Genomic DNA, 17,470 nt, shown 5'->3' with positions numbered 1-17,470 from the left:
GTAATATTACTAACAAGTTATAAACAGATTATAAAAATTCCAAACAAAAAATGAGATTAAGCATTTCAATTAAGTTTTTTTATTTTTTTGACAAGCTAAATGATTGGATTTTGAATAAATGGTTGAGAGATTAAAAGAGTAACATTTCCCTTCAATAATAAGAATGATTCATTCACAGGTTTTTGTGGCACATTAAATGGTTCAATTCCTTCGAGTTCTATTAATTATAAGTAAGTAATATCTGCTTGATTTTAATAGATCAAAATACCATCGATAAATAGTTAATAATTAAAGAGATTGGTGTTATAATTAACAAAGCCAGTTTAATACCAAAAAAATTGTAACTTGAACAAAAGATATTATTAATAAATGAAATAAAAATTTATAAGCCCCTTCGAATATTAAGGGAGTTTTTAATTTTTATCTCTTTGTAAGTGCAGGTTAATTATTTTTCTAAAAGATATAGACAACCGCAAAAGTTTGATAAGTCTTTTTACTACAAAATTGAACAAAAAGCCTTGTATTAGTCTATTACGGGATTATCAGTAACATGCCAATGAACTGGAGATTCATTTTTTTCATCCTCTTGTACTACTTTGAGTCAACAATTGGTAAAAACTGTATTCTCCATGAGTATAATATGTAAATTCTTTAACTTTTTAATCATAGGAGACGAGTGCCCTAAGGGATGGATCAAGTCAAGGAGAAATGTCTGCTCATTTGGACTTTACAATATTGCGATTAATTATACCTCTGCCTTAAGGTATTGTAGAGAGATTCATAATGCAGGGATAGGAGACTTTGAGGATATGGATGAACTTGAGATGATGAGTCTGCATATTCAGACAGAATCCTTCATTCGGTCCTCTCCATGGATGAATAAAGTCCATGATTTAAGAAAGGTCGAAGAGGGAAAGGAATGCACTGTTCTCACAAAAAAAGGATCTCTTTCCCGTATCGATTGTTCTCAAAAGAGGGGAGTTATCTGCTCAAAATGGAATGGTACGGGATATTCGGAAAAAATCCCAAGATCAATATAATTAATTGCTAAATGTTAATCTATTTTTTTCCATAGCTGAATGCCCCTCATCTGACTATGTTAACATTGATAATCAATGCTACACTTCCATCCAAAACCCTAAACAATATAAAGACGCCATGGGATTTTGTACGGCTCTTTATAATGGGGGCACAATCCTTCCAATCATCAAAACCTCAACACAAAACTCCTTAATTGCAGGTAATTAAAACTAACTTCTAAAAAACCAAATTTAAAACATAAAGCAAATATGTTTAAGAACGATTTGGATCCGTGAGACGATGGATTGGACTCAGAATGAGACCCGACAAAGGGTATTTTCAATGGTCCGATGGAAGTATTCTTGAGGAGAATGACTATTCAAATTGGTCTGGAGATGGAAAGCCACCTAATATAGAAGACTATCAAAATATAGTCTGTATAGTGATGGGAGAGGGAGGACTTTGGTTCATAGAGCCTTGTGATGTGGAAAAGGAATTCCTTTGTCAATTAAATCCATGTAACGTCCAAATGAGGGATTATATTATAACCTAAGTAAATGATATATTTTTTTAACTATCTAATTTATTATGTAGATGACACAGTTCCACCAAACTGTAAGTCTAATCATGACTTAAAATGGATTGAAGATCCTCATAATGGACTTTGCTATACAGTGATGCACAGTCTACTGAAAGGAGAAAATGCAGAGACGTCTTGCCGTTATTTGAGTATTGGAAGTAACACAGGAACCTTGGTCTCCATAATAAATCCCTTACAACAGAGGTTTTTCGAATGTAAGCCAACCACAAGTGATATATACAATTTCTAACATTTTGAATTGATTCTCTTAGCTCACTTACCGAACGACGGGTATTCTGGAACCTATTGGGTTGGATTAAGAAACGTAGAGGGAACTTTCACTTGGTTGGATGGAAGTCCCTATGGATTCATGAATTGGGAGGATCAACCAAGTTATGAAAGAAATCATGAATGTGTTAATATGGTGATGAGGGGAGGATCTGGTAAATGGAGAACAGAAGACTGTGAAGAGAGGCTTCCTTATATTTGTCAAGTAAAGGGCTTTAATTATGTAGATCCACCAGAGCCTCCTTCAATGAGTAAGTTTTCTTAGGGTTTATGTTTTTCTGCGATTATTAGTTATTTTCATTAATTAGATAACTGTCCAATTGGTTGGATTCGAGGAGGATCTCAATGTTTTTACACATCGGAAAAAAAACTTAAATTTGAAGAAGCAAATCAGTTCTGCATCTCAAAAAACAAGGAATCTACCCTCGCAATACTAAGAGATCCAAAAGCTATCGAGGAAATTAAAGGTGAATGCCATTGAATTAACTTAGACACTAATATGAATTGTCCTAACGAATTGATTCCAGGCACGGTTCACAATCACTCATATTTCATTGGATTAAATGATATTAAGACAGAGGGAAACTATGTTTGGTTGGATGGGATAACTGATAAAAAGGAGGAGATTCCATGGGCTCCACATCAACCTGATGATAAAAATTCATCTCAAAACTGCATTGTTATGGATTCAAGCGTAGAAACATGGAATGATGTATCCTGCAATGAGGAAAATAGATTTTTCTGCTCAATGGAATACAGTAAGAGCATTGATAGTTATTTTTAGTACACCTCTTATGAAACCATTCAAATATTTGAAGCTGTATGCCCTCCTCATTGGACCCTTTACAACAATCGTTGTTTTTACCTATCCAAAGAATCTGTACAATGTGAAGAAGGCGAAAAACAATGCAAAGCTGAGTCGTCTCAAGCATCCCTTGCAAGCATTCACTCGTCACATGAAAATGATTTCCTTAAACATTTAAATCCCATTACTACAATTGATATATGGATTGGCCTAAAGAAAAAGTCGAATGAGGAATCATTTGAAAATTGGAGTGATGGAACAAGTATTGATTTCACAAATTTCTCAGATCGTGATGCTTCAATAGATGATGATCAATGTGTACGACTCAACACAAACGGATATTGGTTTCCGGAGGACGCAAACAAAAACAACTTTTATAGCTGTTCCCTAGAAATTAGTAATTAGATTAAAAGGAACTTGAACAAAGCTCATTAAAAAGGTTTTTGCTATATTTACAGCCCATTATATGAATTGCCCTTGGGGATGGAAGAAATCCAGGGAGTCTTGTTATTTCTATATGGATGAAGAGCTGACTTTTCAAGAGGCGTTACACAAATGTGATGATATACATGGATACTTGGCAACGATTCCAAGGGAGGAGGCTCAAGATTTTATTTATTCAGAATTTAAAAGTACGTATATAGAGACATATGAATCTATGAATTTACCATTAAGGGATGTGATTATAAAACAATTAATTAAATATAATATGTATAATTATTATCAGAGACTAGGTTGCAGGCACCATGGGTTGGTCTAAGTACGTCAAAGACTAGTAACTTCTTTCTTTGGAGTGATGAGTCTCCGACTACTTATACAAATTGGAACACAAATTTCCCAAAGCCTTTAGAAGGGACTAGCTGTGTACTCATGAATTTTCAGAATGAAGGAAAATGGGAAAATGTGGATTGTGACCACAAATCACAAGCTGTGTGTGAAACACCCATTCAAATCTCTGATCTACCCCCGTCAAGTGATGCTGGATGCACGGAAGTAAGAGAAAATACATACATATCTATGTATATTTTAAGATATTAAAAATACTCATGATTTTTATTAGGATCAAATGGGCTACGAATCTTTCTGTTATGAAATTTTCAAATCCAAAGAGAACTATTACAATGGAAAATTACATTGTACAAATCTAGGTGGTCACTTTATCACAATTGAGAATGAGTAAGAGCTTTTCCTCTTTTTTAACCTAGATTATAAATATAATTTTTATCTCTAATCTTAGAGTGATCCAAAACAAATTGATTCCTTTTATAAGTAACTCTGGTTCGAACTTTTTTATTGCTCTGAAATATGTTGGAGGAAATTGGGTCTGGGATTATTATGAAACTCCACTTAGAGATTTTGCATACTGGGCTCCTAATGAGCCAAATTTAGAGATAGATGATCCGGAAGGAATCTGTGTTGAAATGATTTCAAGGGATCATTTCCTTGGAAAGTGGAAAACAGTGGGATGTAGTAAAAAGAACGAAGTCCTTTGTCAATTTTCACGAAAGGGTCATACACCAAAACCTCCAACAACAAAAGAGACTCAACAACCAACGATGGACCCTTCATTTAAATGCCCTCCTAGCTATCAAATGATTCGAAATAAATGCTACAAGTTTTTTAATAAAAGTTATAAGAATTTTGAGATGGCAAGACAGGATTGTGGAATTTATGGCGGAGACTTAGCCTCTTTTCAGAGCCTAGAAGAGGAAATGGAAGTGAATAGGTAAGCTAACAAGGGATTTCATATCTTGATCAATTTATTTTAAGCATACAGATACTTTGTGGATTTTGGACTGCCGAAAACATTTATAGGTCTAGCCGAGATCTCAGGACTTAGCGGATTCCGTTGGCTCAACTCATTCATTACATATGGCACGTATACCAATTGGGGACCATTTGAACCTAAGTGTCCAAATTACGATAATAATTGTGCTTTTATCATGAATACACAATGGTCGTGTGGAAGCTGTCAGTTGGAACTAAATTACTTTTGTCAAGTGAACCCTAGTGATCAAGACTTTACTTCAAATACACCTTCTCAAACAAACCCTCCACAACCTCAGTGTAGCCCAGGAGTCGATGATGGATGGTTTGTCATTCCGCATCATGACTCCAATGTTTGCTACAAGTTTAGTAAAAAAGAAAAAATGAATTGGTATGAGGCCCAAAAGTTTTGCCGGAGGCAAGGGGGTGATCTTGTCTCGCTTCATCAACCATCTGAGAGTGAATACTTATGGATTCATTATGCGTCTTCAGAATATGGCAAAGATGATCCATGGATTGGACTTAGTAGTATTGGTCATGAGGGAGAAGGTGGATTGTTTGGCTGGAGTGATGGCTCTATTTTAGATTATTCTAACTGGAAGGAAGGAGAACCATCTGATCACATGGGGATGGAGAGTTGTACCCACTTATACTTATTACAAGAAGGTCTATGGAACGATGATCACTGTGGAAAAAAGAAGGGATACATATGCAAAAAGTTTAAATTCCTTCATAGTACCACAGAAGCATTGCCCACAACTATTCCCTCAGGGCATTGTCCAGAAGGAGATGCAGAGTATGAAGGACACTGTTACATCCTTCCAAAAACAGGTCCACTCTCTTGGCATGAAGCCCATAAGCAATGCATGGACAGAAATTATGATCTGCTTAGTATTCACTCACCTCAAGAAAATGCATTTGTGACCAGCATACTTTTGTCAGAAGTACAGACTGAAAATGTATGGATAGGTGCAACAGATCAACATGAATATAATGTATTTACATGGTCTGATGAAAGTGACTTGGACATAACATTTTGGGGGCAAAATCAACCACAAGGCATGGAGAATAACTTCAATCTAGTAAGTCAGTTTGCGTAAAATTAGTTTCAATCATATATGAGTGTGGTAGGAAAAGTTTCCTATCTTGAAATGAAGATGGCAGTACACGTAAATAAAAGATAGTGACATCTATCTAGCATCTGCAGATAGTTAATCACCAGAGTTTCAGCCATTTTGGACGCACAGTTGTTATATAACAGTCGTTTTAGTAAATTGATATAACTTTTTTTTTGATAAAAAAAAATCTGAGTTTTTTATTTTATTTTTCAACATAGCCTTCTTCTAATACTAAACAATTCTCCCATCAGATCTCCTGATGTAACCCGTTCTGTATGTAACTTCGAAGGGAGAAGTGTGCAGAGTTACAAGGAGACGGTGTTGAAAAATAAATTAAGAAAATCAAACTTTTTTTTCTTCACAAATATACCCACTCGTATTCTCATATAACTCATTCAAACGACTGTTACACCACATGTCCAAAATCCAAAACGGCTTAAACTTTGGTGAGTAACTGTCAAACAATTGCTAGATAGACGTGACTAGCTTATAATTACGAGTGCTGCCATCTTCACGTTGAGGTCGGTAACTTTTCAGACCATTCTCCTTTTTAGCGATAGATTGTTTGCTTAAGAGCGTGGATATCGTGTGGTTTCATGTTAGCAATTGCAGGGATAACTTTTTGATGTACATACAGAGGGTTCTTAAGAAAAAGGGGGACTCATGAAGTAGCTTCAGATAAATACTCACTTTTTTTTTTTTTAATAATAAAAATTTTTATACAACAAAACTTATTAATAAAGCCTTTAATAATTTGGTCACTCAATATGACCGCCATCATCACTAATAAGAGCTTCCACAAGCCGCCGGAAAACCTTGCATAAGTCAATCACAAACTCTATGGATATGTTATCTAACGCAGAAACGGTGAAGGCCTTCAGTGAATCAATACTTAAGCGGGAGCTCTCTTGGTCTACCTCTCCAAGGTACCCCACACAGCAATGTATGGTGTATTCAAATCGGGCTGATGTGTATGATGGTACACCATCATGTGTCTATGTATAACTTATTTCCTGTTGAGGAAGAAAGGGGCATATTTTTGCAATTGGCTAGCACAAAGACCATACTGGGGGGATGGTTTGGTTAAGTACACCCTCTGATACTTTTCTGTTGCTTTTGCGAGCCAGTGGGGATTGTACCAATGGAACACTTGAAAATCTCCTTGCCTTAGAAAATTGTGGATACATAGTTATTGATCCATTTCTTGACTTTCTTGCACCTCTCAAGCCTTCTGGCCTTCAAAGATTATGTCAAAAGGTAGCGGGGATCCTCGTGTATGATAACAATCCCAAGTCGTCCTTTACAGACCTATTAATGGTCTCTTCCGCCACTAAGAACTCGTGGGAGAGGTGATTCATGGATTTCATGGGGTCGTCCTTGATCCTCTTCTCCAGACTGGCCCAAACTCATAATTCCTTCTCAAATTTTATCCTCTACCTCCTGCTTTCTTTGACAGGATTTTTCCATTATTTTTCTTTATGATCATCTTCAAAACAAAGCTCCTTGAACTCTTTACAATGTCCATAATCTTTTCCACACTAATTCCTGCGTCATTGATATCAGAGATCCGCTGCTTTTTTGCTTCTTGCTCACTCGTGATGAAAAACCATATATATAAAATACATAGAGTGATGATACTGAGAGATAAAGAGAGAGTTAATAGTTGACCAAAACAAACCATCACATACTATTTCCTGCTATAAGCTCAAACAATTTTATAATATAGCCTTTATAAATTATATCGGTTTCAAGGAAATAAATAGGGCCTTTCAACCTAATAATGATCACATCTTTGTTTCATCCTCTGAATCAACCCATATATTCACACTAATGAACTCTAGTTCGAAATACTATGGAGGCATAAAGTTATATCATTTGGGAAAAGTGAATGGGAGAGTATTCAAGGGACAAAAGTTCGGAGCCTACTCTTGAATGTTATTCAATTTAAGAATCAATTATCATTTTTTCTTAAATTGCAGTATAGTTAGAATAATCTCACAAATCTATCAGTAATATGTTGTGAAACAAATTAAATTATATTTAAATTTTAGAAATTGGAATAAATATAAATATGATTCATAAAATGATCTGTTAAAATACTTTATTAACCTATTGACATCTCTAAATTGATAAAATTATGGTAATAAATTATTATACAACAATAAATATTTAAAAAAATAAAAATATTTGAAGCATCCTCTGGGTTTTTAACATACCCTACTATTACAATTAGAATGTTTTGGTCAACTATTTATCATTTTTTGACGGGATCAACTACTTCTTCACATCATCACTCTATGTGAAGAAGTAGTGACATACTTTATTATTGTTATTTAATGCACAAAAGACCAACAATGTAATGTTAAAAAAATAACCACAAAACTTCCTCATAATAATGAGAAAACAAGGGTTAATTACCAGTCTCCGTTTTTCTTACGAACCCTGAATGACATATAAACTGTACATCATTGTATATAAACTTGACAAAGTCAAGGAAAAAAATAGCTTAAATTCCTGCCAGTAACAGCTGACGTGAAATCATGAGATAGCAGCTCTCTCAAGAAGAAAAAAAACTTCATCACCCCATATTTTATCATTATGGTTTCACAGGTAATAATACTATAACAATCATTTTAATTTATTTTCTTCAAAGAAAAGAAATTGCGTTTTCATCCGTGTCAGCAATCCTCATGAGATAGGAACATGGGCAAATGAAGATTGTTTTCTAAAAAATATGTATATTTGCAAATCTCCAGTGAATCCAAAGATACAAACCAGTAACTTTAAACTTCCCACCTGTCCAGAGAGATCTGACTTTGTCATCTTTAACAAAAAATGCTTCAAATTTTTTGATACAGAAATGTCATGGCACTTTGCACAATATGTATGCAACAGCCATTCCGCATACTTGATATCTATTCATGATATACAACTCAACGGATTTGTCACAGCTTTTTCAGAAAAGGATTCTTGGGTAGGCCTTTCGAGCTCTGGGGTAAGTTGTATTTTGTACAAGAATTTCATTAAGGTGCATTATCATACCTGTTTACATAGTCATCACATAACTATTCACTCTATTGGGAAGACTATAGTTTTTACGACTATGCAAATTTCTTTGAGGATGAAGTGATACATCCTGAACGGAGTAACTGCGTTCAATTAGAATACATGACCGGAAAATGGAGGGTGAAGGACTGTGGTGAGATGCACTCATTTGTTTGCCAATTAAGAAGTCATGACGGTAATAACGAGCATTAAAAGTAAGCTAAGTAACATATATTTGTCATTAAAGGCACCGTGGATCCATCTTCTATCACAAATTGTCCACCCTTCCCGGACTGGAAGAGTACTCCATTTGAACATTGCTATTTATTTGAGACAGGAGATGCCGTTTCTCATGAAAGGGCACGACTGTATTGTGAGGATGTAGGGGGTACACTCGCAGGAATTCACTCCAAAGAGGAGAATCAATGGCTGTTAGACAACATTCCACAGGAGCAAGGGACTGAGGGTAATTGGATTGGAGTCTATAGAGTCATTGATGAAAATGGTGAAATTGATCAAAATGTGTTTCATTGGAGTGATAGGGAGCCTTATCTGGGAAAATACACAAATTGGGCACCTAATGGACTAATAGAGCAGGGATTATTTGGCGTATTTTTACCACTCACAGGACAATGGAGTCTTGTTCCAGACATGTTACATAGGAAATCATTTATTTGCAGTGCCAAAAAAGGTCAGTTCTTGATTTGATGAATATACTAGGCACCATAGCTATTGACGCTGGTAAAAGGGCGCTGTATCTACCCACTAGCTCAACTTTGATCTAACCTAATTTTACATACAATTGACATTGGCAGAACTGTTTCACTTGAACCGTAACTATAAATGGGTGCATAAAGGGGGTACATCAAAGAGCATTGGTTACTGAGTTCCGTGTGGGAAAGATCAATTCGGAATTTACAGAGTTCAACAACATCCCCCACAATACCCTCAACGATACAAACGAGTTTTGACGATGTATCTCGAAGATGGTGCTGATCCTGATGAGTTTGATGTAAAGAGGGAGAAGAAAAACAATGTGGTAAAGTGCATCGTAACGATGTCGTGAATCAAGATATCGTCAACGATAACATAGACTGTCTAAGAGAGCTATAACTTAAGAAATTGGGTTCTTAAAATTCTTGATGAGAAAGATGATGTAGAAATACATCCAATACAAGTCCTACTGGGGTTTTATGGCCACTTCATGAGCCAAGAGACGAAGGAGAGGCAATACGTGTAGACAAAGAAACTGTTCATCAAGTTCAAGAGTCCTTTCTCAGCGAAAATCATCATCTTTTATTGGAACTTCTCCAAGGACCAAAAATTGAACCAGAAAAACAATTGGTGGTTTCCTGCCACTGTGATGGTCCTTGAGGTTGTGAGCAAAAGGGCAACATCATACCTCCCCACATTTTCGAGACTAGCCTTAGAGTGAACACTGATGTATACATCGACGTCATGAAGAACGTGGTGAAGCCTTGGATGGATCAGGTTACTTTAGGAGAGCCATATCCCCACCCACACCTAGAAGAAGACCCAGTATTGTCTTTTTGAGAACCTCTCCTACTACTGGGACAAGGATGTCTGGCTCCTAGACTTTTTTATGGAGTCTGACTGAGAGGGATACTAATATATACCACATAGAAAAAGGAGTTTCTCATGGCCTCCATCATAGATGTGTTCCACAAGATTTAGAGGGAAGAATTTATGAACACCTATGCACGTGCCCGGTGCCGGCTGTTGACAGTGATTTTTTCGTTAAATCTAAACAATACATATTAATAAATATCCTCAGGCAAATTCAAGTGCTTATAATGATTTTTACCAAAGATATGTAGAGTTTTGTAAAATGTTAAAAAAACGGCGTCAATAGCTATCGACATCTCACCCAGTATTTGTATATTATGAAATATATTAGTGCCATTTATCTTTTCTTTTTTTTTCCAGTGAAACCTTATCATCCCCATGTGAATCCAACTTTAGATCCACCCTCCACTAATTCTACAGAGTCTCCAAAAGGGAATAGTAAGTGTTTCTATCATTAATCTCAGAGCATGTTTCTATCTTTTAATAAAATAAAATAATCCCACATACATCAAAATTATTTGATATCATCATTATTTAAACATCAAGTTCTTAAAAAAAAAAAATCTATTTTCAGATTCGTCCTCTGTAGGTTTGATTGTTGGAACCTTTGTTGCCGTTCTTTTAGCAATTATAGCTTTAAGTGGAATAGTTTATATTCTAGAAAAAAAGAAAATTATTCGACTCATAAGTCGAGTTCGAAAGCCTACTTATAAAGTTCGATATCCAATGTCTGTATCAAATGTGTTACATCGAGAAGGTAAATATCTATGTGTAGCTGGTTAAATAATATATATTAGATTTGATTATGATGGCAATATTTTTGCACCGGTTCGGGTACTAAAATTTGTATTGGCATTACGATACTTTTTTGACTACAAATATAAAACAAAAATGTTGCAGTTCAAAAGAACATATAAGGGCATCCACAGGACTTTTGTCTGGACTTATAGATTGGGAAACTAGTCCATTCTTGGGCTAAGTCATAAATTTAATTACATTATAAAGAGAAAAATTTCAAAAAGCATAAATTTGGACACTACGTCATCGGTGGAACAATTTTTTGAATGATATCATGGCGTTGCATGTACCAGTTCCAATATCCATTTAGCACGCTGTTACCTCACAAAAAATAAAATTAACTTTATGTTTTGTTGTCAACTGTCAATGTTTCTGCTTTTTTTTTCTGCAATCAGGTCTTCAACGTTGATTGGGCAAATTAGAATCGCTCTCGTTAAGTAGCGAACGATTCTCAACAATCGAATAATAATTGCACAGTTGGAAAGAATTGGCTAATTACCAACTGATTTTGTGTCTGTATTTTGTGTATAGTCGGATGAAAGGTTGTATGATACAATAAAAGCATTTAGTGGAGTACCGTTTCCGATGCATCAGTATTTTGGTACCACTACAGGGTCGTTCAGATAAACCTGGACTACTTTTAACTGCATCCTTATCAATAAGGAAAGTTAGTAGAGATTTCAAATTTTATTTACAAGTTCTGATAATACAAAAGAAAAAAAAAATTGAATAGATGTGTGCCATTTTCGCTAATCATTCGCTCGATACGAGGCCTAAAGGATTTTCAGGTATTGACCATGTCCGCAGGGGAGACTTTGTTCCAGTACTTGATGATGGAGACCTTCAAGGAGTCGATTCCATTGTGTGAATTGGCAGAGATCTTCCTCTCTAACTTTCCCTTAAAGAAGTAATCAATGGGATTAATATCGGGGGACTTACAGGGCTAGGTCTGGTAATTCCAAAATTGCATCTTCTCTTCTTTCAAGAAGTTTTGGTCTTGCAGACATTTTGAGAGGGGACCAAGTCTTATTGAAAAAGGAACTCGATACCATTGGCTTCAGCTTTTATCCAAGGTGTCACTCGGTGAGACCAAGGTTAATATAAATACAAGGTTAGACCATGACGTACTCGGGCTTGCTAGAATTTTCAATCTGATGCATTGTACCTACTACTGAGCAAGATATGCAGATTTTGACAAAATACGCAACCACTCATAGTATATGACGTCACTATTGATTTTTAATTTAATGTATCGTACCGACTGCTGGACAAGAAACCCAGCAGATTTTGACAAAACACGCAACCACCCATTTACTATGACGTCAATATTAAAAGTGTGATGAAAGTCAAATATCAACCGTACACGCCTTATGGTATAACCTTGTATTTCTATTAACCTTGGGTTAGACAGGAGTTTACAGTACCTGTCAGCAACCACTCTCTCCTTTGGCTCAAAAAGATGGGGGTGTGACACTGCCGTTGCTCCCAATGTCCCTTTAGGTGCATTGGCCGGAAACTTTTTTAAAGACGTGGGGGACATTAGCTCTCTCTATGTCCAACCCTCTGAATGTTGTTGAATCTGTCTAGTGTTGTGTCAGTAACAAGGACCACTGTCCAGTCTAGTCCGGTTTCCTCCTATCCAGTCTCACTTGTTGGTCCTTAAAGAAGGTAAAATCGTGACATCAATAAGGGTGTTGTTTCTTTTTTTAATGATTCATTATGTAATAGAATCAATTAATTACTAAGTAACAATATAGTATGTTTGTGTTAGAATTTAAAAAATAATACTTTTTACAAGATAAGTACAATAACCTTAATATAGATTTCATATATCTTATGTGGGTTAATAAACCATCGATATTTCTATGAAAAATTGCAAGGACCGATAGTTAAGGACTTGTCCCACGGACCGAAGGTCATAAGCACCCGTCTCAATGATCGACAGTCCTAAGGACCGGACATAAAACTGGACTGGAACGAATAAATAAGGACCGACGCAGCACTAGATCTATCGACATTCCATTGTTTCTTATCCGAATAAGAGATGATGTGGTTATAATGGGACTTGAAATCGATCAGCAGTTTTCTTCCGTGGGCAGACTGGGTGGCATTCATTTTGTCTGGAAGGATATGACCATTGTAGAAGCGGTATGACTTCATCCCCAAGTAAGTCTTTATGATCCTGGAGACTGTTGCACGGATTGCTTGGCACTTTTTGGAAAGAGCGTGAATGGTAGTCCCAGGAGATTACTTCAAGGAACGTTTCAGTTCTACAAGGAAAATGGGAGTCCGTTTATCAGTACGGGACTTGTGGGCTTTTCTTTTGTATGTCACCTCTTCCTTTCAGCGGTTGTAGACGGCGTAGACTGTGCTCTTTGTATATCTGATCATCTTCTTGATGTACGCTGGGCTGTGTCTCGCGCAAGCAAATTCGATGATGGTTTTCCTCTGTGTCTCCTACATTGTAAATTCTTGTTTTGAATTAAAAATTCCGCAACTAACTTTAATCTAAGGCTCGACCTCTCACTTTAAAATTGAAATAACCGACTTAAAGACTTTCCTTATTGCTCAGGATGTGTTAAAGATGGTCCGGATTTACCTGAACGACGCTGTATAGTCTCAGTATACATGTTGTTACTTTTATTGGTAAAAGGTCCAAAATCAGTTGGTATTCAGCCACTATTTTCCAAAAGCAGAAACATTGACAGTTGACATGAAAATACAGTGTAAATTTTGTTTTTGCAAAATAACACCGTGTATATAACCGGCCTATATAATAACTGGATGCACAACCTATACAATAAAAAGTAGAGAACAAGAGAGGTACTCTCCTACTCTTGGAAGCCAACTTGAGTACCGATTTTAAAAGTCGGGAAACAGTTATCGTGATTAACTTTAGTCATAAAATTAATTACTTATAAGACAATAAGGATGGTTTGGGTGGATCTTTTTCGTGGAACATTTGAATATATGGATATGAGTCAACTCATAGTTCTATTCAACTCCTATATGTTTATGACATTAGGATATCCCGGATATCCATAATGTTCAGGGACTTCATCTTTTTAAAAAAAGGTTATTGAGTGTTACCTAACATGGCTGCCGACAGCTGATGGTTGACTCTCCTTTTCTTTGCCTATTGAGTATCCAGTTATTATATAGGTCGATGGTATACCGTATAATTCTATTATAATATATATAGGTATATATATACTTTTACAAGTTAAGTAACAACGAAGGGATGCCAAATGGTTGCTTATATGTATTATTTTACGTCATATGGGAAGAATTATATTATTGGTCAGCCTATTATTGATATAGCTACGAGTTTATTATATATATATTCTTATTTTCAGATCCTGATTTGTAAAGACTCTATCTCTATGTCTTTTAGGAAAGCAAATTATATATATATTTAATTATTTCAGTTTCAATTAGTATTTTTACATATTCATAATAATTATCAATGTACAAATTTATAAATTCTTGTTAAATGATCTCCATAGATATAGGACAATTATTATATAAAATAAAAAAAGTCATTGCTTTACTTATCTACATATGTAATTAAATGTGTAGGAGATAATGTGAAAACATCAAGTGAATAAATTCATCAAAAGAAATATGAGAATACAGTTTGAAATGTCGTGCTGAAGGTGCCAATTTTTTGTAGGTATTTAATTATAATAATTGAATTAATTATTTGGTGTAGGTGAATGACTAGAGACGAGAATATTAGCTCATCTCCTTCTTTATTTTTATATTTTGATGGATGGTTCATTATGGGCAATTATTTTTGAATATGTGTACAAAGGGATTAAAGAGCCTCTTTCCCCATTCGTTCCCCGTCGGCTGAAAGGTAAAACTACGCCTCAGTCTCTCCCATAAGAGCGAATAGTGAATTCAACAATAAAAATAAACCTGACTTAACCTATAAATACCTTTTTCATTTGGTAGAACGTCAGCATTTCAAAAGAGTTATCTCTTGAGTGAAGAAAAGTGTATTAGCTCATTGAAATTTACTTCTAGTCTTGCATGCAGATACGTTTTTTTTAAATAATTATAAACCATCATTTCAAAATTTTAAAATGATGAGAATCCGTCTACCCACTCTATTAATTTTTGTTCTTATGATACCCGTATGGGCTCAAAAAAAGAAATTTTGGTGGTTAAATCAACCTGGTGTATTTTCTGAATCGATGGATGTCTCCTTTACGACTCGAGGCTCTGGTAAATATAAGTTCCTAAAATATGTAAAATAATTCATCACATATATATTCCTTGTTAACCCAATATTACAGTTTCTCAACGCTTGGCACAAGGCGGAGGCTTCAATGATGGCGGTGGTGGATCTAGCGGTAGTGGTGGAGGCTCTGGCGGTGGTGGAGGAGGCTCTGGTGGTGGTGGAGGAGGTTCTGGTGGTGGTGGTGGAGGCTCTGGGGGTAATGCAGGAGGCTTCGGTGGTAGTGGAGGAGGCTCTGGGGGTGGTGGTGGAAGTGGAGCTGGAGGAGGAAGTCCTGGTTTTCAGGGAAGTCCAGGTTTTCCGGGAAGTCCAGGTTTTCAGGGAAGTCCAGGTTTTCCGGGAAGTCCAGGCTTTCCAGGAAGTCCAGGCTTTCCGGGAAGTCCAGGCTTTCCGGGAAGTCCAGGTTTTCCGGGAAGTCCTGGTACGCCTGGTTCAATAGGTAATCCTGGCTCAAAGGGTACTCCAGGAACCCCTGGCTCAAAAGGTACTCCAGGAAACCCTGGTTCAAAAGGTTCTCCAGGAACGCTTGGCTCAAATGGTACTCCTGGAAGACCTGGCTCAAAAAGAAAACCAGGCTCGAAGAAAAAGCCTAAACCAATCACAAAACCAGGCTCAAAGAAAAAGCCTAACCCAAAAAGAAAACCTGGCTCAAAGAAAAAGCCTAGCTCAAAGAAAAAGCCCGGCTCAAAGAAAAAGCCCAGCTCAAAGAAAAAGCCCGGCTCAAAGAAAAAGCCCGACTCAAAGAAAAAGCCCGACTCAAAGAAAAAGCCCGGCTCAAAGAAAAAACCTGGCTCAAAGAAAAAGTCTGGCTCAAAAAGAAAACCCCGACCACAATCAAAACCTAAGCCTCAACCTGTGAATCAGCATCATTACCCTATTACTACTTCTTATGCCCCATCTACACCCCAGGTTTTTGATAGCTTACCTCAACCCACCATAACAACATATCCTGTTACGACAACGACCTTTACACATCCAACTCAAACCATAACAACATATCCTGTTTCAAATGAACCTACTGTAACATACATAACAGACTTACCAGTCGAAAGAGAAAGCTTTGATTCGCATCCTTATCCTCAAAAGACGGTCAGTACAACATATATTGATGATGACACCGTGGTTCCAAGTACTTCATATGAAGTTTCATCCTATCCTACTTCATTTCAAGATGATAATATTTACTCTATAACTCCAAGCAATCCTGCAAGTGGAACAATCAAAATCACTATTGACTGTGCAAAAGGCACTTCTTGTATAAATAATGAGGTCATTATTAGTACTGACCCTCATGGAACATCCTCTTCTTCTACATTACAGCCTGTAGAAGGTAGAAATTATGTTAATTTTTCTATTCATTTCAATTTGTTCATATGCTTGTTTTTCCTCAAATCCAGAAACTCTTTCCATCTCTCAACCAAATGCTCAAACAAGCTATTCCTATGAATCATCATCAAGTTCCATTCCTACAACGAATATATATTCGCATTCAGCACCAAAAGAGACTACATTTACTACAAGTCATTACTCATCCCCCAGAAATGTAAGAACTTATTATTAATACGATAATGTAGATATACTCTGATCTCTTACGATGAAAGCTTTTATTATTTTATTTTAGACGTTTAAAAGTAAACCAAGTCGAAGAGTAATGGTTCAAAAGCCCAAAAACGACCCTTGGGTCATCAAAGCTTCTCAACGTAGAAAAATGCATCAAACTTTTATACGCCAAAAACAAACCTTTTCTTCGAGCTCTAGTTGTCCCTCTGCAATGAAATGTGTTCTGAAAAAGTTTTGCAATTTCCAAGGTGTAATGGTTAATCGAGAAGTGACAACTGACTCTAGATATGACAATATTCGTGTACCTCTTATTGTAAGTATCTACTCTGTTAATTAAACATTATTTATTATTGAATACATATATTTATTCTCTCTTAGCCTTGTGGAAGCGGTTCCGTTTGTTGTCGAGATCCTAGTTACTGGGATCCATGGCCTCGAAGCTAAAAAGCGTAATTCGATCAGAATAGTTTTTTCTATATATATATATAATATTTGTATTACATAAAATATATATATTATAAATTGTTTTTATGGCTCAATAAAGAAATATTTTATGAGGATACATTTTATTTATATAGAGTCATTATTGGGATCAATTAAATGTCATATAAATACATATAATAATAATTCCTTTTTGTATATAATAGAAGTCCAGATAA

The 17,470-nt window shown here is 35.9% G+C and overlaps 2 protein-coding genes across 4 annotated transcripts; both read left to right on the top strand.

Annotated features, from left to right (window-relative positions):
* Positions 1-495: 495 nt before the first annotated feature.
* LOC121114849 (macrophage mannose receptor 1) lies at positions 496-14,566 on the top strand. Its single transcript, XM_040708939.2, has 20 exons — positions 496-611; positions 670-1,002; positions 1,076-1,240; positions 1,299-1,538; positions 1,615-1,815; positions 1,873-2,139; positions 2,197-2,355; positions 2,416-2,646; positions 2,707-3,090; positions 3,152-3,325; positions 3,421-3,686; positions 3,754-3,869; positions 3,931-4,419; positions 4,471-5,542; positions 8,232-8,573; positions 8,633-8,819; positions 8,871-9,314; positions 10,571-10,648; positions 10,785-10,967; positions 14,365-14,566. The coding sequence occupies exons 1-20, from the start codon at positions 551-553 to the stop codon at positions 14,376-14,378; spliced, it is 5,406 nt and encodes a 1,801-aa protein (XP_040564873.1). The 5' UTR covers positions 496-550; the 3' UTR covers positions 14,379-14,566.
* A 31-nt stretch (positions 14,567-14,597) lies between these two features.
* On the top strand, positions 14,598-17,380 carry LOC121114856 (uncharacterized). 3 transcript variants are annotated; one of them, XM_071887414.1, is made up of 6 exons: positions 14,598-15,238; positions 15,310-15,564; positions 15,619-16,581; positions 16,649-16,794; positions 16,873-17,124; positions 17,190-17,380. In XM_071887414.1, the coding sequence occupies exons 1-6, from the start codon at positions 15,097-15,099 to the stop codon at positions 17,253-17,255; spliced, it is 1,824 nt and encodes a 607-aa protein (XP_071743515.1). In that variant the 5' UTR covers positions 14,598-15,096; the 3' UTR covers positions 17,256-17,380. The 3 variants fall into 3 exon arrangements, with proteins under 3 accessions (XP_071743515.1, XP_040564896.1, XP_040564912.1); XM_040708962.2 differs by having other exon boundaries at positions 15,310-16,581; XM_040708978.2 differs by lacking the exon at positions 17,190-17,380 and having other exon boundaries at positions 14,693-15,238; positions 15,310-16,581; positions 16,853-17,045.
* The last annotated feature ends 90 nt before the right edge of the window (positions 17,381-17,470 follow it).

Source organism: Lepeophtheirus salmonis, chromosome 1 (genome assembly GCF_016086655.4).
Source record: "Lepeophtheirus salmonis chromosome 1, UVic_Lsal_1.4, whole genome shotgun sequence".
NCBI lineage: Eukaryota > Metazoa > Arthropoda > Copepoda > Siphonostomatoida > Caligidae > Lepeophtheirus > Lepeophtheirus salmonis.
This window is presented reverse-complemented; position numbering and strand designations above follow the sequence as displayed.